At 53.7% G+C, this 23,375-nt stretch overlaps 7 protein-coding genes across 7 annotated transcripts; 2 read left to right on the top strand and 5 right to left on the bottom strand.

The window, feature by feature from the left end:
* Positions 1–180: 180 nt before the first annotated feature.
* Positions 181–1,428, bottom strand: CCOS01_04671 (uncharacterized protein; the record flags this gene model as incomplete). The annotated part of the gene is made up of 1 exon (XM_060452852.1): positions 181–1,428. One exon carries the CDS (start codon positions 1,426–1,428, stop codon positions 181–183), a length of 1,248 nt encoding a protein of 415 aa, XP_060316810.1.
* Positions 1,429–5,903: 4,475 nt separating this feature from the next.
* CCOS01_04672 (cyclic nucleotide-binding domain-containing protein) lies at positions 5,904–9,514 on the bottom strand (the record flags this gene model as incomplete). The annotated part of the gene is made up of 5 exons (XM_060452853.1): positions 5,904–7,109; positions 7,159–7,592; positions 7,644–8,190; positions 8,240–8,382; positions 8,455–9,514. The coding sequence occupies 5 exons, from the start codon at positions 9,512–9,514 to the stop codon at positions 5,904–5,906; spliced, it is 3,390 nt and encodes a 1,129-aa protein (XP_060316811.1).
* Positions 9,515–12,467: 2,953 nt separating this feature from the next.
* On the bottom strand, positions 12,468–14,838 carry CCOS01_04673 (uncharacterized protein; the record flags this gene model as incomplete). The annotated part of the gene is made up of 8 exons (XM_060452854.1): positions 12,468–12,561; positions 12,619–13,151; positions 13,215–13,340; positions 13,402–13,459; positions 13,817–14,042; positions 14,098–14,477; positions 14,704–14,743; positions 14,799–14,838. 8 exons carry the CDS (start codon positions 14,836–14,838, stop codon positions 12,468–12,470), a joined length of 1,497 nt encoding a protein of 498 aa, XP_060316812.1.
* A 484-nt stretch (positions 14,839–15,322) lies between these two features.
* CCOS01_04674 (uncharacterized protein) lies at positions 15,323–16,838 on the top strand (the record flags this gene model as incomplete). The annotated part of the gene is made up of 4 exons (XM_060452855.1): positions 15,323–15,379; positions 15,438–15,507; positions 15,558–16,056; positions 16,280–16,838. The coding sequence occupies 4 exons, from the start codon at positions 15,323–15,325 to the stop codon at positions 16,836–16,838; spliced, it is 1,185 nt and encodes a 394-aa protein (XP_060316813.1).
* A 693-nt stretch (positions 16,839–17,531) lies between these two features.
* On the top strand, positions 17,532–18,791 carry CCOS01_04675 (splicing factor u2af-associated protein 2; the record flags this gene model as incomplete). Its single annotated transcript, XM_060452856.1, has 1 exon — positions 17,532–18,791. One exon carries the CDS (start codon positions 17,532–17,534, stop codon positions 18,789–18,791), a length of 1,260 nt encoding a protein of 419 aa, XP_060316814.1.
* A 667-nt stretch (positions 18,792–19,458) lies between these two features.
* CCOS01_04676 (uncharacterized protein) lies at positions 19,459–20,635 on the bottom strand (the record flags this gene model as incomplete). The annotated part of the gene is made up of 2 exons (XM_060452857.1): positions 19,459–19,556; positions 19,804–20,635. 2 exons carry the CDS (start codon positions 20,633–20,635, stop codon positions 19,459–19,461), a joined length of 930 nt encoding a protein of 309 aa, XP_060316815.1.
* Positions 20,636–21,313: 678 nt separating this feature from the next.
* Positions 21,314–21,691, bottom strand: CCOS01_04677 (uncharacterized protein; the record flags this gene model as incomplete). Its single annotated transcript, XM_060452858.1, has 1 exon — positions 21,314–21,691. One exon carries the CDS (start codon positions 21,689–21,691, stop codon positions 21,314–21,316), a length of 378 nt encoding a protein of 125 aa, XP_060316816.1.
* Positions 21,692–23,375: the final 1,684 nt, after the last annotated feature.

A 23,375-nucleotide genomic window follows, 5' to 3' on the forward strand; every position in this document is an offset into this window, starting at 1 on the left:
GACACGGCAGCTTGTCAAGAGGCAGGTTTCATCGACGCGGATGTTCCCAACATTGTGTCTCTGGTCGCTAGCGACTGGTCGAAGAACATTTGGGATTTCCACGGTATCAAGCTTAAAACCTTTCCCCCGCTGCAGCAGACGACGTACACGGACTCCGGGGTCTCACCCACGATCACTGTATCACAGGAGGCGGACTCCCCTACCTACGCTCCGTGTCTCAAAGACTTCCACGACACCGGCGCCCATGGCTTCCTCCAACACCCAGTTGAACTCCAAACCGTAAAACTCCTTCCATCGTTTGGTCCTCCCCGGCAGCACGCCGGCGAATTCTCCCCTGGCCCTCCTTGCGAGGCGTGCCTCGTCACGGGCTACGCCACCCTCCCACCGCTCCTGGAGCATAGACACGGGCATCTCCCTAAATTGAGACTTGGACAGGAGATGGGCCAGGTGCTCCACAGCGGCGGCGGTCAGTTTTAGGAACGACCCGTTACCGGGCACCGCGATAGTGAATTCGGCCCCCGAATAGGATGACGCGTCGGCGGCGGCGCCGCGGGATAGACACGGCGCCCCTCCCCCACCACCCGCGGCGTGTATTCCTCCTTGTCCGCCCACGGCGTCGAAGCTTCCGGATGCTGCGCGGGAGACTGCTTGGATGCTCATCAAGCTACCGCGGTCTTCGGGCCGCAAGTGTAAGTTCATCAATGGTGTATTTACGTGCTGCGGATGCATGCTGGATGTAAGAAACCCGGCCCGCACCAGGGCATCGGCCTGTATATGGCCGCCGCAAGCCAGTCGCGGCATCGTCTGCGCCAGCGGGTTCTCTCTCAGGAACTTGACATAGGCGGACCTCGCGTCGTCGTCCAGCTCCGCCGATTTTGCAATCATGTCCTCCAGCTCAGACGTCTGGATCAGCGCCTCGCCCAGGCCGCCGCGGCGTTGCACGTAGATCTTGCGCAGCGCTCCGCCGCGCTGCAACTCTGCGACCTCGCGCTCCACCGCCGTGGGCGAGGCGAGGAGGGCGTGTAAGTGCGATGTTGTCACTATGCCCGGCATAGCTCTGCGGTAATTGAGCACCTCGGCGATGCGCGTGGAGTTCATGCCGGCCGCCTCCGTGGGGACGGGGCCGAACATGCGGCTGCGGGTGTACTTTATGGCCTGGACGACGTCGCGCAGCGACATGTCCGTCGCCAGCGCCGTGACGAGCCCTGCGTCGTCAAGTCTGTCGTGGAAGAAGTCATCGTTGTAGTCGCCGTCATCATCTTGGACGTCTGATGGGGTAGCTGTATTCCTCTTGGCGCTGCTGCCCCTGCTGCCGGCAGACTTGCGGGGGCTACTCGTCCCGCTATTCTTCCGCGGCGAAGCTGATGGTTTCGGCTTTGGTTTTGGCTTCTTTACTCGGCCGCCGCTTAATATTGACCGCAAGCTCATGTTCTATTACTTTTTCTTTTTTTTTTTCTCCTTCTTCTCTAGGCGTGTTCCGTAGGGTAATTCGGAAAATGACAACGTCGCAAGAAAATGAGAGAAGAGGTAAATAAGGTTGAGGATTCGTACGGATGGCCTGGGGTGTGTAGTGTGAACGTGGGATTTCCGGTACGTCAAAGTCCGGGCGGCTCCACTCGTGCTTTTATGCCCTGTTGACGGATTGACGCACGTACGCCGCCGCGCCCTTCCGGGTGTAGAATTCGGGTGCAGGACCCTTTTTTCGTCCCTCCTTCCTTTGGTTGGTATTGGTGGTGGCGAATCCAACGACTCGGTGCCGCGTCCTAGTTTCTGCGTGAGATTTCCCTTCGTTCAGAGGACAAAGTATTGTTAATCAGCAGTCACGGTATAAGTAAGTAGTCGCAACTCGGGCCCTCGCCAAGAAAGCTGTCAATTTACGTGATGAGAAAAGAGACAACGAGGCTGACCGGTCCGTGGCCTTTTGATTTTTCTGCCTGAAGTCTTTCTTATTCTGCCCAGAATAGGGGGTGAGAGTATGTCAAGTTCCGGTCCGTCTGTTCTTCTTTCGGCTTCCTTGGCTATGGTTCGGCTATGTTGGCGAAGGACCGAAGAGGTATCGGAGAAGAAGAAGATGACAGGTGAAATGCCTCTACTTCTCTCGCATTGTTACACAAAGCTTAGATTCTTGGAGAGAATCAGTTCTGGAACAGAGGGTTGGGACGAAAGAACGTCCACGTTAGTTCTAGTACAGCAAAAGAGATACCTCGCCAACCCTAAGAGCATCGATCTTGGGACGAACATCAAACCCGAAGCTTGGCAATCTTTACTGAAATTCGTATCCTATACTGTGCTTATGGGTTGGAAATTGTAACAATTATTCTCTGCAAAAACGCGCCGACGCTCTTTACTTCATCATGCTGAAAATGAGACTTTTTCCCAGGGCAGCGTTGAGCTGGTTGACGGCCGAAATTTGAACGTTGTCTTCAATGGAAGGTTGCTGGTGAGTTGCGGCCCTAACTTTCCTTGTGAGTATCACCAGTCCGGTCAGTGTTGCAGCTCGGCTACGTGAGCACATAAGACTGCAAAGAGAGTCTCGCCGTTGCGCTGTTACGCCGGGCCGAACATGCCGCTCCTCTGCGTTCGACACGAAGGATGGCCGAGGGCCATTGTCCTGTTTGCTTCTCTTTTCGTCCCCCCTTTTTGGTTTCCTCCACCCATCCTAGTTGAGGTAGCACCGTCATTTGATAATGTGTTATCGTGGTGAATGCTATATCGTCGGAATCCGGCCCCCAGGTTGCACCCATTAATTTCCCGGAATTCAGGCAGAACCAGACTTCGGCACGGGATTGATGTTGGACGGCGGTGACATCGGGATGTAACGCAATGAGTTTGCCTAAAAGGGGGAGGAGTCTAGGAGGTTCATCTGAACTCTTTTCTGCAAAAAAGAGCTACGGTGAATGTTTAAAATGGCGGCAATGATGTTGGTCTCCTCGACGACGAGGGATCTTTGCGTTGCAATGAATTATAAGGGTCCCGTATCCGTCCCGAACCTACAACAAAGGGGGGCCTTGATACGTTTCTGCGACCCGGTGCCGAATGTTGCGTGAGACTACCGCCAGAGCTGCTGCACATTCTGCTGCGCTCAAGTATCTCACCATACCGTGCCCAGTATCCTAGAGCTACGTATCGGGTAACAAACGAGTCCTACGCCGACAGAACTGTTACGCTCCTATCTAATACGATTCTTCAACCGCCCTTTGCCGTTCAAGACATGGATGGAACTGGGCTCTAGCAAGTCGGGCGCCCACTCTCCGTAGCGTTCAAAGCCAGAATAGTACGGCCTGCCTTCGCATCCGAAACTGCCGACGTTGGAGTCTCCTATTATCAACATTTGGTCTCCGTTCAGTGTCGCAGAAATCAGTTACCAGGTCTCCTACTGAGTGTGCTGCATCGCCCGCCTCCGCCTCCGCCTCTGAGAGTCGTGAAGCTTCAATCCTCATGTGGTCCTCTTATCGACGACGGCGACGACTGCTGCTGATTGCTGATTCATCGTATAGCAGTATTTGGCTTCTTTGGCTGTCCTGTGTGGTTCAGACTACCAAAAGTCAAATCTTCTGTTCCATTGAGAGTTCCACTGTCGAACATATCCTTCGAGTATTAAAGCGTCGGTCGTACTCATTGCAAGAAAGGCGGCATGCTACCCTCTTCTCTTTAACATTCTGCCCAATTCCGTTCAACGATGATAGAGTTCTGGGGATATGACAAAGAGGTCGTAACACGGTTGCAGAGGCAGAAGCCCGCCTTAGATCTCGATTCTCCTGACCTACCTCGGTTATGGCTTCACCAAGAAACCTGCCACTCTTCTCGATAAGTATGAAAGTCGAGGTCAATGGCTCGTTGATATCATTCTCGAGCATTAGGAATCGTACATAGCTTCGAGCCGCCCCTCTAGCGTTTATGTGTCACCTCACGAAGTCGTCGGGGCTCGACTAAAGGCTTTGACTCTGTAGAGGTATCACAACCAAGCTCTCAGACAGCCTCGCTTCCCAATCCGAGAAAAGCCACGGCACTGTCAGTCAGACCGTAGCATATTTCTCCAATATGGCTCTCACTGTGGTTGAGAATAGAGCCCGGTTGCTTAATCATGCCGCAGCCCGAGTACCTATATCGCGGGCATCTGCGTTTTGTGTAGTCATAAAACTCGAGGCTCGCATGAAACTCATAAGCCGCGACCATGCCGTCTATACCGGGAGCTCTTGTCTCTTGCGAAAGCGTCGCAACTTGTGGAGAGTAATTTCACCGCGGGGATGACTGATATGCTTCTTCAAAAGTCCTCAACATATGTTCATCTGAATATTTGGAAGTCTCCGCGAGGTGATACTGGCACAAAATCACTGTTCTCGGTGTCGATTTTACTTAGTGGCGAGCAATCTTTAATCGTTGCTTGTAGAAAGACATTGGTTTACTCTCACGCCACGTCCCGTTGTGTTCACGATGCCTGTGGTCTTCTCATGCCGTTGGTATGGCTCCCGAGCTCCTCGCCATCCAGTATCGTAGAATGCCAAAGCATGGTTGGACATTTCCGCTGCTCTTCACTGGTCCTGGATATTCTAGTTAGGAGGCTTCAGAGACAAATCCCTCAAAGGTACTTCCCTGGCGGTTTAGGGATCGGAGTAATAAAGTCAACCTCGACATGCCAGAAAACGAGAGATACGCGTGTAATTCCTAACTGCACAAAAGATATCACGTATTCTTTATACTGGTCAAGAGTGAGTTCATCTCCATGACCTATCGAGCACTAGTCGCTCCCCGTTCCAAGCTCCCAAGAGCTCCCGCCAAGTTTCTACGGGAATCTCGAATTGAAATCCAGGATACGCAGCATAGCTAGGCGACTCTAGCAAACGTCATTTACCTAGCTCTTGTAGAATACCAGATGATACGTCCAAGGAAACGACGAAACAGGTCTCTTAACTCGGGATTTACAAGTATCTTCGTCCCGCGTCTGCCTGATATGAAAAGAAGACTCCGACTCACTCCTATGAAAGCGCACCAAGCTCTAGCTTGCGGTTCCGCGAATCCCACTCCAGACAGGATATCAAAAACAAATAATACGAAAGACAGCAAGAGCCATACGATTGCCCATCCCCAAGTCCAGCCTGCCATCAAGGTCACGGACTCGGGCATGTCATAGAACCAGCTAGACGTCAGACGCAACATAACAATACAAAACCTCGCACGAGCCTAGAAGCCGTCCCTTGATGCGACCAACCCAGAAGAATACGGGGAACGCGGGCCAAAACAGCCCAGCGTCAACATCACCACAGCTACCAGAATTTCATAGCGAGCGATGCTCCCAACAATAGAGAATGAAAATAAAGAGAGCACACGACACCAAAACATGTGTCCCCCCGAGACAAAAACAAACCAACGTTTGGGCGGAAATCAAAGGGTCTCAGACACCCCGGCAAAACCAACCAAGACATTGTCTCTTCCTGACTCGACTCTTTCTCCATCTGCTTCTTATCAATTTGTCACTGCTCACTCAACAGTCCAAAGGACAACACCAAGAACGAGAGAGCAGACTCAAAGTTACAAGACAAGCGATCCTCTTGTTGATGTTAAAATTTGTTTTTTTTTTTTTTGCTTCTTCTGTAAGCACAGAGGGAGGAGTATTTCGCACTCTGTGATGCCTGATGTCTAGGTAAGTAGGTAGGTAGGTACTCCAACAAGGGAGTAAAAGCTATAAACAACAAGAAGTATGTAAAATAGCACAACCTTCGCTAACGGGAAGTCCAAAATCAATGTACCGGGAAAAGTAAAGACACCCCAAACCCTTTTACACAGCCTTCTCTACTTTTTTAGTATCCTGACAACTCCAATGACATAAAGAAAAAGAAATAGGTAAAGTATCTCGATAAATCGCGTTCGGTGATCGCGTGAGAGATACTTCGTCCGTAAGGTGCCTAGCCGGCAGTGGTTAAGATGTACGAAGTGATGGAGGACATCCGCTCACTCGTCAACTTCAACGAAACCCTCAACAACTCCTGCGCAACATCCGGCTGATCTTTCTGCAGCCGTTGCCATCCCTCCTTGTCCATCCGCCAGGCGACGCAGTCCCTATCAACCGTCACCGTGGCCGTCCGGTCCGTCTCCGAGAAGAAGGGCAGCTCGCCGCACGTCGTGCCTGCTACAATGCTCTCTGTAAGCTTGCCTTGCGGCATGTCGTAATCGGCGCGTAGGATGCCCTTCTCCACGAGGTAGAAGCCCTTGGCGGGCTCGCCTCTCGTGAACAGGACTGTGCCGGCCTGGTATTCCATCCGTGAGAAGTACCCAACGGCCCGGAACCAGAAGTCCTCGTTCCTCTCGCTCAAGCCCTGGAAGATCTGCAACATCAACCGCAGAGGCTCCTTAAAGCTCTGCCACCTCTTCGTGCCCGAGGACTCTGTGTTCGCCAGCGCGTTTCTGGCAGCTTCGTGCAAATGGTTGCGTCTCGGTGAGTTGATGACCAAATCGAACGATCCCCGGTCTGGCTTCGAAGGGACGTCGAGATTCGCTGTTGGTGCGTGACGAGAGCCGTTGTGAAGCGCCTCCTGGCTTGTGTAAAGAGTCTTGAGCAATTCGTTCTCGCAGCTCTCCAGAGCCGAGTTGAGGTCGGGAAGCAATGTAACTTCGATGCTTTCATTGTCCTCATTACCCAGTCCCATGGCCCGCAAATTGCGGCCAACTTCACTTTCCGCGTCCTTCCCACTCAACACCATGACGATGCCCTTATTGTCGAGCAGCCTGCTGATAGTATTGAAAGCTTCACCGGCGGAGTAATCAAGACCTGTGACGTGGTACAGGTCGAGAACGAGATACTTGATGGGCCTCTCTGCAAAGGCACTGTCGTCGATGAGAGCCCGGATCTTTTCTTCTACACTGACGACGGTGCCGAAAAAGAGGAAGCCAGTGAGCTTTACAATGTAGATTTGTCGACGCACTTCCTGCAAGTAGTGATGCTGCGAGGGGTTTCTGCGTACGGTTGAGCCAACGATTTCGCCTGTATAACTTGCTCTTACAGCAGAAACTCTCGAAGTCTGAATGATTAGTGACGCAAAGGCGAGGATAATGCCCACACCGATGCCAATGACGAAATCATAGATGCCCATTACTAGGACAATTACAATCACCTGATCAGGGAGTTAGCAAAGACTAGTAAAAGACAGACAACAAACATACCGTCAGATACTCGGCCAGTTTCAGCTTCTTCCTTGGAAGCCACACGGCTTCGAGAAGAAGCTCAAAGCCAAGGTCAAAGATAAGAGTGCCGACCATCATGATGGGGATAAAGCCAATGATCTTCGGGCCAATCACCATGACACCAAAGGTCAAGGCTGCTAGCATGACGCCAGCAAGCCGGCTGTCTCCGCCAGACCGCATGAAAAACACGGTGTTGGCGTAGACAAGATAGTTTTGAATACTACCGCATAGGCCAGAGATAAAGTTGGAGTAGCCGTGCAACTTCAGCTCACGGTCGAGGTCAGCATTGTCCTCACCAGTCTGCAGGGCCAGGGCCGGAACATTGATGGGAACGTGGAGGATGCCGAAAAAGGTGAGTGCCAGCATGGCTGGAATGCACTCCAAGACGGCATCCCACTCGACTAGGTTGAATTCTAGAGTTATACGTTAGCAATAGCTGGATACGTGAGGCATGGTTCGCTTACTGTACAACGTATAGAAGTACCACCAAGGCTCATCGGCCGGCGGTCCTTCAAAAATCCAGCCATGATCTCGGAGAGTATCGGGCTCTAGCGCATCCAGAGAGAACACAAAGAAATAAAAGACAATCGGGATGGTGATGATGTACAGCGGCAAGAAATACTTGGAAGCACCTCTTGTCTGACTGTAGAAAAGAACAATGGCCAACAAGAGGGGGATCAGCCAGAGAAGTACTGTGTCGGACTGGAAGAGTTTGTGGAGGGTGTCCATGTCGTATTCCAGACTGCCATCCATTCGGGCAGAAACTTCGAATCCCGTGGCAACCAGGAACCAGCCGACACCTCCAATGCAGCCGATCAAGATATGCCTGGGGATGAAGCCAACCATGTAGCCGAAGTTGAACTTGCCCATGAGATAGAACACCGCGCCAGTCATCATAGAACTGATAGCATACGTGACAATCGTCGTTGCGATTACAGCGTCTGGTTGATCCTCGCCAACATGGTCCGTAATTGTTTGGGCCATATTATGGAAAAAGGGTACGACCTCGATCTGCGGGAGAGTGAGCGAGGGCCCTATTGCATGATCTGGAAGAACTCACCAATTCGGAGCCGACGCCTCCCTTGAAAATACTACCAGTTGAGAAGGTCAATTGAGAAACAATGGTGCTAACATAGAAAATGGAGATGCCCGCTGAGCCCAGCCCGGCAAAGATGGGCTTGCCAAGGGGGAAGAGAATCATGCCTAGTCAGTCCAGTTAGAATAAATGCCGTGGATTTGTGTACCAATTTCTTTTTTAAATAGAGATGGGCATACCGTAAGATAACGCATCGAGAACATTGAGCAGCAATCCAACAATGACAGCCGGCAAGCAAGATACCGGGGCCACCACGGCATTTTGCCATAACGCTTGGCGGTCCCATGCTTTGGGACTCGTCGCAATCTGGTAACCATGAACGATGCGCTCTTCGACGTTCACGGTGAGGTCCTTCAGACCTCCTAACCACCGCTTCTTAGGTCGCTGTTTCTGCCCTTCCACGTCGACTTCGGTGCTAGCTCCGCTCGTGTTGTAGCTCTCGAGACTATCAGACGATAACCTAGGAATCAGGGGAGTACGCTCAGTAGGCTGTCTGACAACGATCCTCGCCGGTTGCTGCTCCTCTCGTTCCTGTCTCTCCGCAGAGAGCGCTCGCTTCGGTTCGGGGCTCGATGGTTCCAATGGCTCGGAATGGGGTTCTGGTGACGGGTCTCGGTGCGACTGAGGAGGTGACTTCTTGAGTAAGTTCGTCAAAATTGAGGGGCCATCCTCTGGTATTTCATCCTCGTTTCCATCCGGCGACGGAGGCTCCGATACCTCTTGTATCGTCTCGGAGCTAGTTGCATGCGTAAGTTCGTCATCGTCCTCCTCCTCGTTGTCCGAAATAGCAGTTTCCCGTGCGAGAGCTGACGACTGGGCGCGTTGGCGCGACAGGAAAGCCGGGCTCTGACCCGTTTTCTTGTCGGACAGCAGATACGAGGCGAGTTCAGCCGTATCTTCGCGCACGCTGCGGGCAAACTGGGCGCTGTCGACGGGGGCTACGGATAGCATGTTAGCTGGTTGTGTGTCCTGTATGACGTATGCGCCGACAACGGGATGCTTGCCTAGGTGGTCTCTCACGTTGCCGTGAATGAAGGAACGGATCGGCTCTCGGTGACTCGAGCTCACGGAAGAGGATAGTAAAGTTCTCGAATCGGGAGCATTCTGCGAGTTCCGGCCGGGACTGAGGAGCGGATTTTCCGGGTTGATCTCTGCACTGTTCCTCTGAGATCTCTGGGAGCTCAAGGAAGCGGCTCTTCTCCTCCATGGAGAGAAACCGGCAAAGTTGGGAGAAGACATGGCCAAGGTAGCTAGCTAGCTGGGTGACTGAGTATGCGAACAGTTGGTGTTTGGGCGCCGAGGATCACCGTTGCACCTCTTAAAGGCGCCAATTGTCAGGATGCCAGGCCGGTGGTGCGGCTGTTCTTGCAGGTTTTACGTCGTGGAAAACATGAGAAGCTGAGCTGGGGTGTGCGCGCGCGAGAGAGAAATGTGTGGTGGGTTTCGGCGCAGATAAGAGATGGGAAAGTGTAGCACTCCGTAGGAGATAGCAGACAGACGGGGCCAGATCTACGGGAAGAGCCAGGATGGCCCGTGTAAGTCGTCCTGGTTTCTGGGTCGTGAGCGGAAAGGCTCCAAAGGCTAACAAAGCCAAAGAAGGGTTGGATGGAGAAAGATGGAAGAAGAGCACGAACCTGGAAACAGGAACAACCAAGTGGGTGGACGGGCTGGTTTAGAGCAGACGGGACGGAGATGGAAAGCGTGGAGACCGTGGAGAGCGTAAGAGCCACCTGAGAGGTAAGTTGAGGGTAAGACGTGAGGGAAGTAGTGGAAGTGTACCAGAGAATTGGACGAGGTTCAAGAGGTTGTCGTCAACATGGCAAGGCATGGCGCGCGCAACGCAACAGCATGCAAAACGACGCAGCACGCAGCAGGTAGCACGCAGAATTAGACGAACGACAAACCTTGATCCAAGTCAAATTTGCATTTTGCATGTGGCCCCTCGCCCCTCAGTAGCGTGCCTCCTACGGCATGCTACCACTTTTACTGCATGGGAGGCACGCAAGTGCTGGGTCCAAGTCGCCCAACTCGCTCAAGCTTGCCAAGTTGCCTCTGTACCTACCTTACCTCAAGAGGTACTTCACTTGAGGTACCTACCGGCTAGGCTGTTACTGAGATGCTTGTCCCTCTCTTTACGGCTAGCCAGCGCAAATCCTCGTGGTATCTTGGTGCGGGCATTCCGTAGCCCATCGCAGTTCGGGTTGCCGTAACCACCGCACTCTGTATCGTATGTGTTCATGAACCATGAAGACCTACGCAGTGTGTATTGTGTGCATCCATTTCGCTGACTGCCCGCGGATGGGTGCCGATGGCGCTCGACTCTCCAGTTGCACTACGTAACGCCCGCGAACAATCCCTGCACCTACAGCACCGCGACCCCTCCAGTGAGCCACTTACAGCCGCCGCAAGGCGAATAGAATGGCGAAATGGGTACCGAGTGCTCTGTACCTCAAAAAGTATTCCGTCCGGCACAATGAATGGTTGGACTGGAAGCACGGCAGACCAACTGGGTAGCCCACCCTCTCCAAAGTCGGCTCCCCCACTTCGGATCCAAGGATTTTTTTCCCCCTTCCTCTGGGCTTCGGCGGCCGGGGCCACACTCTGCACACCCTCACTTCTTTCTCCCTCCATCGTGGATCGTGGTGCGGTACCTACCTGTGCCTGTATATCCGTACCTACCCTCCGCTCTCCATGACTTCCCAACAACAATCCAAGCATCAGGCTCTGGACCGGGGGCTATCCAGTGGGCCGTGGGCCGCAGGCAGCATACGGAGGGGAACGAAGGCCAAACGCCCGCACCGTCGAGCGGGTGTCTCCGTCTGGTGTATCAAGATTCATGAGTGACCATATCCTAGCCAAAGCTCACGCCTGAAAGAGCCAATGCAATGCATCTTCAAACTCTGCTTCCTTCACAAGTCTCGCGTGGGGTAATACGGCGTGTCAATTGGAGAATTTGGCGTCAATTGCTCGTCATCGTCTCCCTTCAATGGCTCGACATGTTCTGCAACGCTGCAAGATGTACTAATAAGCTAAGGTCACAATCAGCAGACTAACACCTTTGGCCGTCTCCTACTTCGGCCTACATCGGCCCTCCCTTGCTCAGTTGCTGAGGTATACTGTGGGTGTACCTAGCTACCTCATGTCCGGGACTACAGGTCGACAGTCGACCAACAGCGACTATGATGCGGCGCATGATGCAATGCAGCGCACAAGGCCATGCCTGTGCTGTGCAACTGAGCTGTTTTGTCCACAACCGACTGGCTACTCTTATTGCGGCTCCGGCTCGTTAGATGACGGCCCTGCTTTGAATTCGCTTCAAGAGATGTCCAAGGTCGTAGACATGTCTGAGGTTTCAATGCAGCCCGATCTTCCAAAGTCGCTATCGCTTTTCGTTCTTCTCATCCGCCGCCGATATCGCGACATCTGATGTTCATTCCCCGCGCGCCACCACAACTGGTCCAAGCTGCCGCACACTGGCTTATTATCGAGGTGGCCCAAGAAGTTGAGGTGCACGTTTGCCTGCCACATGCGAGACATATTCCCCAATTCTCCCCTCATTGCTGACAGCCCAAAAGCAAGGAGCCCGTTACAGACTCAGTCAGCCCAGCAACCCTAGATATGCCGCATGCCATCTTGGCCCCGGATTCCGTTACTTGAACCTTCGTCAGACCCTTTTTGCGGGCCTCATTGTGTTGTTGCTATGCGAGCCACTAGATTTGGCCCCGAGTCGGCCGCATCGGAAGCCGTCCGCGATGATGCAGATCTTGGCCCCCATGTTGCTCAGGACCAGGCTTCATGTTGGCAATAACGTTACTTTGATCCATGGAAAGAAGTCACCTGCACCGCTTGGTCTCTTCTCGCGAGCCCGATCGCTCACAGCCCCTTAAATCTGCATGTGTGCACCCCGCGTACCCCGCGAAGTGCCAGCAGAATATTGCTCACATGTCGAGATGCTCGCATCATCTTGACGCATCGCACCAGGTCATTTTGCCGGCAATGGTGCACCGCCTTGCTTTGGACGAGAATTTCGAATCTTATCATCCGTGCAAGGGTCTGGTCAAGGCAGCCGTACTTCCGTACCACTTGAGCTCCACAGATCTCCAAGAATGGTAGAAATGAAGACACATTCCTCTTAGTATCGTTATCTTGAGACTCCGAGGTCAACCAGCCAGGTCGAGGTCGTTCATGAGCATCAGCTGAGTTTCTGGAGATAACCCTGTGCTATGAGCCGCTCCACGTCGCCCTGTCTGACATAGAATTGACTGTTCTTGGTCAGGTTGATGGCGCTGGATCCCCGGCGTCAGACGCAATCCTTATCTGCGGTTCAAGAGGTTCAAACTCACCCGTATTCGGTCTGGATCTCTCCTGCATCCTTCAAGACTCTCACGTCAATGAAGAGGTCTCGCGGTGGCTCCAAGCTGCCCGTCAAGTCGATGTCCGTCCATTGCCCTTTGTAGGCAGCCAACAGATCGCCGTACTGCCTCACATACTCCTCCTCTTGCGGGCTAAGGCTGCTCGTAGGACCGTCGGCATTGCCATTAGGGCCCCCCGTTGATGATCCCGCATTGCCTCGTACTTGTTGCCCGGCCAGGTCAAGCACATCGACTCCCTTCCATGCCAGCTCCTCCAATTTATCTGTGCGAGTTCGGTGGTATGCGAGAACGCATCGCTTATTCCTTCGCATGGAGAGATAATTGACAAGGACTGTACAGGCTGTCGCTTGGTTGGCGGCTGGGTCGAAAGAGCCCTGGAAAGGTTCAAGAACCTCCGTCACATCTTTTTCTAGGTCTCGTACTTCGCGCGTAACGGCACGTACTATCTCGGCTTGGTACGCTGGCAAATGCGAAAGGTTTTGGGTTCGTTTAGCATGTTGCACCTGGCAAACGCGTTAGCTCTTTGCAACTACGTGACGAAAGGCTGTCTTTGGGCCTGGTCGTACCAACTTGTTGCCCAAATCGCCGTACATCTTGACAAAAAGGATTTCAGCCTGGGCAAGCGAATGTGAGCTGGTTGTGTTGCTGCGGCTGGCGCGTCTCGTGTCGACGTTCGCGTTGTAAGCTTGAAGCTGGCGGGTACGCAGGCACGGTTCACAAGCTACTCGAGTCGCGTTGCATTGGCTTGCTTACCCTCCCGGGAGGGCCCTCGATGGAAGCGAAGAATTGCCCCTCACTTAGCGCCGCCCCACTTTGATACACAATTCGCCTTTGTAAGATTTTGACTGGGCGAGAGCAAAGAGTCATCAAGGTCGAGAGGTGCCAATTCGACCCCTCAATCAGGATCAAGGAATCGAGACACAGAGAAACTAGGGATTGGAACAGAGGTATTGTCTTCTTCAAAAGGTTTTCATAACCTCATTTGTATTCATAAAAGGCCTTGAGCCCGCACTCTTTGTGCGACAAAGGACGCTGCCTTTGTTGGTGCCAGAAACTGTTGCGTTTCCTGAGCCATAACCTTTCTTGTGAGGATTCTATGGATTTTTTTCATGTCTCCACCATCATGCCTCGTGAAATCATCCCTCCCGTTCATCATAAAGCCCCTTACAGCTTCTGCATAGCAGCAATGTCCACGGACTGGACGTAGTCCTCAAGCTCGGCAATCTCCTCCTCGAGATCAGACAAGCTGATCTTCTCATCCTCGACAACGAGGTTGATCTGGAGCTTCTTGATACCGAAACCGACGGGAACAAGCTTGGAGGCACCCCAAACGAGACCGTCGTGCTCGATGGCACGGACACCAGCCTCGAGGGCAGCCATGTCAGTCTCGTCATCTGCAATTTAGTCAGCGTCATATCCTTGATTTACAGTTCAAGGAGAAATCCTTACCCCAAGGCTTGACATCCATAGTGACGACAGATTTGGCAGCGAGCTTGGGCTTGTTGTCCTTCTTCTTCTTGTACTCAGCAAGGCGCTCCTCACGGATGCGGGCAGCCTCAGCGTCCTCCTCCTCGTCGTCAGAGCCGAACAGGTCGACGTCATCCTCGTCCTCCTCGGCGGCGGGGGCCTTGGCGGGGTTCACGGGGAGCTCAGTGGCCTCAGGGCCGTAGACGGAGTAGGACTTGGAGGCATCACCGGGGAGGGTGGCGAAGTCGCTCTCGTAGGAGGCGATGTGCTTGTACCATCTGGCGGCGTGGGGGTACTTCTCGGCATCAGGAGCGGACTGAAGAGCCTTGAAGGTGGCAACGTCGGCCTGGGAAGGGGTAGAGCTGTGCCGATTGTTAGCGGCAATGTCTTGCCCAAGTTTGCTTTTGCGAGATAAAAGTGAATGGGTAAGGCGGGGGTCAGAGTTGCACGAAGTGCTGGTTTTGTCGTCAAATAGCAGGTCTTGAGGCTGCCTCCGAAACACGGACCAATTTTCCTCATCATGTAGTGCCAAAAGGGAGTCGAGACAGGAGAATTCGGGAGCGGTGAATAGGGGGGTTGCAAACTTACCCGACGATGTAGGAGCGGGTGGTGAGCCAGCTGTTCAGCACTGACACGATTGTCAGCCCGTGAAAGAAAGAAGAATCATCGCTGCAGAAACTTACTGGCAGCACCAGCATCAGTGAGAAGGTCGGCGAAGCCCATTTTTGCGTTTTGAAGAGTGTGTAGAGGGAAGGGAAAGGGGTATCTGTGGAAGAAGCAGAAGAAGGAGGATGTGTTGAGGTTCAGGTAGAAATAAGTAAGTGAAGGTGGGGTTGGGAAGGACCAGGTCGAAAATTTTGAGATTGCGGTGCTCTTCACTCAGGCTCTGAGCGGCACGGACCCCACCATCTTGGTTGCCCAGCGCCAGACCCCTCTTCGGAGTAAGGACGGGCCGGGAGAGCAGAGCCCCTGCGGTGGATCCAACGACGGGTGGGATGAGGTACCTGATGGATCCGACGCCGCCAACCCACCTCAGGCGGTAGGCAGGGAGCTCCTACGCAATTGCGGTCGATAGCTCCAAACGGGACAAGCTCGACCTTACGCCAATCGCCCTTCTCCAAATCACCATACAAACGACTACCAAAACCGGACTTCACGACGACAACCCGCTGTTCCTCATCACCCAAATCCAAATCGAAGATATACCATGTCGTCGTCGATTCTGCCGATAATCACCTTTAAGGCTGGTATCTGCGAGGCAGACGTCAGTAGTGCAGTTCCACAATCATTGCCAGACCCTGGTTCGCTGACATCTATCATAGACCTCCAGCAAGCCTTACAAGATCAAGCCGCAGGCGACACCTGGCTACATCTACCTCTACTCCGAAGATGGTTCGTATATTCGCTACCGATATCTCTTGCAGATGCCTAATAAGTCACAGACTTGATTCACTTCTGCTGGCGAGAGCGCACCGCCACCATGGAGAACCCCGATCTCGACCTCGTCATGGTGCCCATGGACGGTGAATTCGTCGCTCACGCTGCAGCCGATCAACCCTCAGCAAAGACAAACGGTCGCGTCTTTGTCCTCAAATTCGGTTCTTCCTCCCAGAGACACTTCTTCTGGCTCCAGTCCAAGCCTCAGTCGCGCAACGGAGACCCCAGCTGGTTCAGCCCGCGCGACAAGAAGATTGGTGAAATCGTCAATGCGCTTCTCCAGGGCGAGGAGGTCAACGTGAGCCGCGAGCTGGCGCAAGTTCGCAACACCGACGACAGGCGGGACGATGACGATGACGAAACGATGGAGGATGCTGAGGGTCAGGGTGACCGGCACGAACAGTCCCAGGGAGGCAGCGGTGGTGCTGGTGCTGGCGCTACAGGAGGCGATATCAGAGAAGAAGGCGAGAATGCCAGAGAAGGTGGAGGTGATGGAGCACGAGCGTAGGTTACTTCCTCATGCATGGCTCTGGCGGTTGGAGCCTAGGGTCGCTAGAGTTACACAGGCTACATGGGCACTGGCGAGGAAAAAGACGGCCCGTCTTATGGCGTCACCTGTACTTTTAGAGCCTTTCAAAAGACAAGAGGGTTCGGAGTTTCGGCTTTTCAGCGCAGTGCCCATGGCTTGACTCTTCCATTATATGCTCATGTGCTAATCGCTTCATAGTGCTGCTGGTGGCTCCAACACTGTCGCGGATGCTGCCGTTCGGAACTTCCTGGCATCATTACAAGGCAACGCCAACTTGAGTGGATCACAGCAAAGCGGGCAGCAGCAACACGCAGACAAGCCTTTCCCGTACCTAAGCCATCTTCTTCCGAACGAGATCACCATTCCAATGCTTCGATCGGCATCGGAGGAGTTTATCGACAGCCTTTTAAGCTTTCTGCCACCCGCAATCGTCGTGCTTGCCACGGAGGCGGATGACCTGGGTGACTCTGAGCCCACGGCAGACGCTGCTGCTGCTGCCACAGCCACGTTGAGCCTCGCAGAGAAGAAGAGCCTGCTGGAGAGAGTGCTCAGAAGTCCCCAGTTCCATCAGGCACTTGGAAGCTTGACCATGGCGCTGCGTGATGGCGGTCTTCCCACAATTGCGGAGGCTCTTAGCGTTAAGGTGCCCAATGGCGGTTATATGAGGGGTGGTGCTATGCCCCTGGGCGGTGGCGAAGCGGTAGAGGCCTTTGTCGAGGGCGTCAAATCAACCGTCAAGGAGAAGAAGCAGGGTTAGATTTGGCTTGGATGTTGAGATGATAGAAATCGAAACAATAGACTGCCTGATATTCAGACCCTCGTCTGGCATCTAGCGATGATGATGATGATGTATCTGGTGAAGACCCTCGGACCTGTCTGCAGATTGAGTGCGAGAAGTCCCAGGAGAAACTGAACATAGCAACACATTGTAGGTGTCTTGGGACTAGGCATTGTATGCGTCGGACATATTGAAGGTAAGGAAGTCGACACACGCCCCAGCAACTGATTAACACAAATGAGGTTCTACAAAGACAGACAGCACATTCGACATGTCTGTTCGGAGCCGCCAAATGCTGATTTTACCTCGCTTCCAGTATCGAGAGCATTTTCCATAAGTACATTTATCCGTATAAAATATTTGTTATTTAGCAGGTAATTCATTCCGATTACACCTACTCCCGACGTATGGGAGAACATGGAACCTGGAAAATCGTGTTGTTGGGTACGTACCCAAGGTTGAGGGACGACAGGACCCCACGTTGACCCCAGTCCCTGCACCGTTGGCCCACTAACGTCACTGGAGAATGCGATCGGAATTCGTGCCTAGATTCAAGCCAAAAGGTGCATTCCAATTTCAGACACTTTGAACATCACACCAAACCTTCACAGCGTTCAAAAGTTTTTACCTCGAGGGATTCTTGCCCTGAAGCCCTCAGCAACCCTTCTCACGATGGCTGATCAGTTGAAGGACCCTCTACCGACGTTCGTCGAGGACTTTGGCAGCGACGAGCGCATCTCCTTCTCCAAGCTTGACAACAAGTACCTGGCCGTCCTCGACGACGGCACCGAGCTCGAGTTCGACCCGGCGACATCCACGTGGGCCGAGGCCGCGGACGAACCCATAGAACCACTCGACGACGAAGACGAGACCGCGGCGCAACTGGCAGACCTGTCGAGAGCCGGCGCCGGCCCGAGTTACAGCAATGGAGGCAGCAATAACCCAAGGAAACGGAAGGACTCGCCCACGTCAGGAGATGCGGGCGGCAACGGCAGCAGCAGCGGCGGCGCGGACAGACAACAGAGCGGCGGTGACGGTAATGGCGGTAACGACAACGGCAACGGCAGGGCGCGGCCAGCAAAGAAGGCGAAGCCAGCGCGCGCACCGCCGCCGCCGCGCCAGAACACAGCCGTCTACGTCACGGGTCTACCCGCCGATGCGACTGTGGACGAGGTCCACGACCTCTTCTCCCGAAAAGCCGGCGTGATTGCCGAGGAGATTGACAGCGGCCGGCCGCGCATTAAGATGTACACGGACGAGGCCGGCAACTTCAAGGGCGACGCGCTCGTCGTCTTCTTCAAGCCGCAGAGCGTCGAGATGGCCATTATGCTGCTGGACGACACCGAGTTCCGCTTCGAGCCGGGTCCGGCGGGGGCAACGCCCAGGATGAAGGTCCAGGCTGCCGACTCGAGTTATAAGAAGACAAAGTACGACGAGGACACCAATAGCGCGGAAGGGGGGGATAAGAAAGGGGGAGACGCTGCTGCCGCCCGGTCACAGCGGAGCACGAACAACGGGGACAAGCAAAAGATTATCCGCAAGACGCAGAAGATGGCCGCGAAGCTGGCGGACTGGAGCGACGACGACGTGGCGGCGGCACCCGTAGAAAGCACCTCGAAGCGCAACCGGACGGTGATCCTGCGGCACATGTTCACGCTGGCGGAGCTGGAGGAGGACCCGGCGGCGCTGGTGGAGATCAAGGAGGACATTCGCGACGAGTGCGGGAAACTGGGGAGGGTTACCAACGTGGTGCTCTACGACGAGGAGCCGGACGGCGTGGTAGCGGTCAAGTTCTCGGATACGCAGGCCGCGCAGGCGTGTATCCAGCTCATGCACGGGCGGGCGTTTGACGGGCGGATCGTGGAGGCGAGTATAGCGAAGCCGAGGGAGAAGTTCAAGATGTCCAGGGGACAGGTCAGCGATAGCGACTAGGTACTCTGTGGATTTCGTCTTATCATGTTTGGGACGGTTGGTTTCCGGATTGGAAGGCTTGTATATATAGAATTGTATTACTGCAGACCGCAAGGACACATGGTGCGGAAAGAAGAGCCTTCAATGGCAGAATACCATATCAATTTTGGGCAGCTTCAAACGTTTCGTTCAGACCTCCAGACCGCGTTTGCCTTGCTTTTTGAACGGCCAAAACGCAATGCAAGGAGGGTTATCAACTGAGACGGCTCATACGTCGATGAGGGGGGAGAGAAGCGAAGCATTAGACTTGCCAGTATTTTGGCTAACAAAAAAGGAAGGAGTAAGAGATGTAGAGTGAGGGCATTTTCAGGATCCTTGTCTCGATAGCTCTCCCACACCTGCAATCCCTGTATTCGAGGTTCTCCTCATTATTGAACAGATACATTTATCGCCCGTGAAGAAGACGAAGATGTCAATGAGTCAAATTGTTTTTTGTTTCATCTACTTGTTTCTGTTCTATCAAGACTCCTCCAACTCCAGGCCAAATTTCAACTTCATGCCAATTGCCAAACGGAAAAAATCAACAACCCCTGATTTTTTATTGCTGTAAACTGTTTGTGTGTGCGTGTATGTGTGTCTTGATAAGCGCTTTCAAAGCGAGTAGCGTAAGACTGCTCGAGGAAGAGTCTCAAGCGGCCCTCTCGGCTTGGATGTCTGTTCGCTCGGAAACGACGTACCATATAGCCGCCTCAATGATCTTGCACACGATTCTCAACTCGTGGTCATCTGTAAGATACAGTCAGCATTGGTGAAAAACGGTATGGGCCAGACCTGATTTCTTCTCTCCTCCTCTCCCTTTCCCGCGACGATGTATAAATTCTTGTTCGCCTTCGTTGTTGGCTCTCTGCTGGAACCAGAAAAAAGAGTGAACTGTGTGACATCTAGCCGTCACCCGCCGCCGCCTTGGAGAGCAAGGCAGCGTTTTCTTTCCAAAATCCAAAAAATCATCATGTGTGTGTGTGAAGAAACGTACCTCGCGGAGCATATACCATGACGAACTTTTCCGGCACGGGCATCCTCACCAACGTCCCCTTCCACGCCAACGGATGCCGCTGGCCCCAGCCCTTGGCCAGCACCTCTCGGATGTCTTCGGGATGGAGGTTCATGTGCAAGCTGTGGTCCGAGTCGTGGACGTGGCAAACCTCCCCGTTGCACGTAACGTTGACGGGGTGCCGCGCAAACAGTGCCAGGCCGTGCTTCTCGAGACAGGACCTCGCGGTACCGAATGTTCCCGGGTTCGCGGCCGCGAGCTTCTGCAACGTCTTGCGGAGGGCGTGGTAGTGCGGCACCGTGCCATGCTGATCCAGCTGCCTCTGCGGCGCGATGCCGGCGACCTGGGGTCGGGGACCGGGACGATATGGTAGTCGGGTGAGGTCTCCATCCTGGCGGAGGATGCCTCGCTTCGGGAGGATGTTTGGCCTCGCCTCGGGCGCCGTAAAGGGGTCTCGGAGTGCCCAGAGCCGCAGCCAGGCTATTCGAACGTAGCCCTGGAACGTGGCCGGTGTGCCGCCCGGTCCGAGGCCGAGGAAGTTGTGGTAGTCGTTCCGCACGAGCAGCAGGATGGGGATGATGACAAGAAGGGTCTCGGCGATCCTGGGTTCGAAGAAGTGGATGATGAGAGCCAGAGTCATAGACAATGTGAAGATGGCGGGGCCATTGAGAGTGACAGAAATGGCTTCCTGCTTGAGGACGCAGCTCACGGAGGCCTGATCGAGTTCTAGGCCCACGCCGCAGGCATTGGGGGAGGCAATTGGCTCTTCATGGAGGAGAGTTGAGGCCGACGAGGTAGTGATAGCGACGGACATGGCTGGCTTTTCTTGTTCTTACGAGATGTTGAGACGCATGGGCACTAATATGCACAGCCGCCAGGCTCAAGAGGATGGGATGAGGTGAATTCGAGCGGCGGATTTACAACGATGTGGATGAGATGGAGCACGATATAAGTAGGTGAAGCAGCAAGAAGAAGAAGAAGAAAGAAAAAAGATAGGCGAGGAAAAGTGAACGCAAAGTAAGGGTATGTGGTCGACCGGACCTGACACACGAACGAGTGACCACGAGGTTCGACTAGCCACCGGGGGGTCTTGTCGCAAGTCAGACTACCTTATGCGGGGTCGTGGGAGCTGGGCGTCGAGGTGACTGTTGATCAAGTGACGGTGTTTGACAAAAGCGTCAAATCTGAGTGGCCAGTTTTAGGTGAAGGGAAGTCTGAACCACAAGCCGCATATAGCCTTTGGCCTGCAACTCTTCACACTAGGCTCGTGCGAGGTAGAGATAGGCAAAGTTCCCGCCTCGGCGACCAAGCTAGGGCAAAGCCAGTACCGCGTACCGTGGCCCTGTATGCATCAGGCCTCCTGTCCACCGACTTTCTGAGGCAAGCAAGAAGCCGTTGTAATGCAGCCCTCAGTCAACACAGGACCCTTGCCGAGGCGAGATTACTCCGCACGCTGGAGCGGTGCACTTGTCGACCGCGTTTTTGAGCCTGATCAACTACTCGAAGTGAACGGAGTATTCGTAGAAGTTGTCGGGCGTTCAACGGTAGCCGTCCCACGCCTCGGTGTTGAGTTGAGGTTGCAAGGTTCCACCGCCAGTTCGGGGACAATGTTACCCAGGCCGCCGGTGCCGGAGGGCTTCCTGGGGCCTCCGGGACGGTGAGAGGTCAGGAGGATGTGCTTGAGTTTGAAAGGAGCCGCCGGAGCACTTTGGGGCCAACGGATGCTTGTCTCCACCGTGAGGGGCGCACTTGTACAACTCGACGGCGGCGGGTTAGCCGATTCCCTTCCGAATTTGTCTTCATTGGCTGGCTGCAGAGTGACGACTCTCGTAAAGTTCCTCAAAGGACGATATGTTGCTTTGCTCGACATCTGATGTTGTTTGATCCTCAGCTCGTATTCTCAGGTGTTGGCGGTGCACTGCCCCTTGGACTATTGACAGGTTTTCAAACGCAAGAAGCTTCCAATTTCAGCAGCGAGTGCCTAACCAGAATCCTCTGAATTGCACACAGTTGGGCAATAACAACAGTACAAGAGTCTCGCTGAAGAACTCCAGACCGGAATTGCGTTTTACAGTCATGGTGACCACGTCTCTGGACAACTAGGCCGTGCGACTGTGACTAGAGTTTGCGCATGCCCAAAAGCATCGAACTGCCCTCTCTCTCCTCTTCTTGCCTCGAGCATTGAGCGACCGAGGAAGTGATTGGGAGTGAGAAAACGGCACAGTACATGAACCGGCATGAATCTATTAGGAATGTGGCTTGCCGTTGTCGTGAAGTTTGCTGAGACCAGGAGACTATTCTTGTCGGCTGCGGGCCGTGTTGGGTAAGACGGGACGCGTCAAGGTCTTGCCATCGGAAAGCGCCAATCTATCTAAGCGATGCGGCGCCTTTTGGAAGCGATTAGATACGCCGTTATGCGGAGCTTGGGAGTTGGGTTGGACTAAGTGGGTGAATGTATAATACCTACCACCTCGCAGCCACGATTTCAGGAGGTAGCGTTGATCAGGGATGAACATAAGGTATGGATAGGGGGTTGCATTGGGAGGGCGACTTTTTCTCTGTACATACGGAGAACACAGCGAGCGTACCACTGTACGTTGTTAGTGCTACAACGCAACCACAGTACGGGGATGCACCGTAACAACTTCCGCCCTCAGCCACATGCATGACAAGATGAAAACTGGGTATGCAAATCGATATTCGCCTGCTAAATCTCGGCGTGTTCTACATTTGTTCTCCTGGAATCTGCAAAGTCGGCGAGACACGATTGACGGATTGGCGGATCGGTATGGCATCTCATTGCGATAATCTCCTTTGTCGCACTGGCACACTGCGTCGGTGCTTTCTTTGGGTAATGTTTGAAATGAGATGATGAGTCGCGGTCCGTAGGGATAGGCGTTCTTCGTTGGTGGTCTTGCTCGAAATTCTAATCCATCCTCCCTCACCAAACAGCTTGGCAGCATGACGTCGATTTTTTTGGAGATACAATAGGAGACACTGCGGGGTGCATGGATGGATATTCATGCTCGAGATTGAAGCTGGCTGAAGAAATGCCTCCCTCGAGTCGGACCGGTAGTTGTAGGTACACTCACCGAATAATGGAGAGACCATGTCTCATGGGACAGCCAAGAGCGTTGGAGCAGGACTCAGGGCTCAGGAGAGGCTGAGACGAAACAGAGCAGCGCGTCCGAACTTGTTGCAGCTTCATCCAGTCTCATTGTGCAGGTCAGATGAGAGTTGCGACAAGACAGGAAACGATTCCATATGTGGCGCGGGTTGTGATTGATTCATTCATCGGCTGCAGTTGCAAATTGCAGACAATCCCTCCTGTGGGCTGAAGCGGAGTGCGAATTGCGATTGGGGGCCGGCGAGTGATCCCTACCTGGCCACCTAGTCAGTTGCAAGTTGGAAACCCAGTAAAGTAAGCAGCGTCGGTGTCAGTTGTCTTCTTTCATCGTGATGCCATGGACCAAGAGACCAAAGACGGTCAAAGCTCGAAAGAGGAGTGTCCAGACAGTGTCAGGATCCTTCATTTTGGAATTCGAGCGTCTTGG

Source organism: Colletotrichum costaricense (genome assembly GCF_030867565.1).
Source record: "Colletotrichum costaricense strain IMI 309622 chromosome Unknown Scaffold_4.1, whole genome shotgun sequence".
In the NCBI taxonomy this organism is placed as follows: domain Eukaryota; kingdom Fungi; phylum Ascomycota; class Sordariomycetes; order Glomerellales; family Glomerellaceae; genus Colletotrichum; species Colletotrichum costaricense.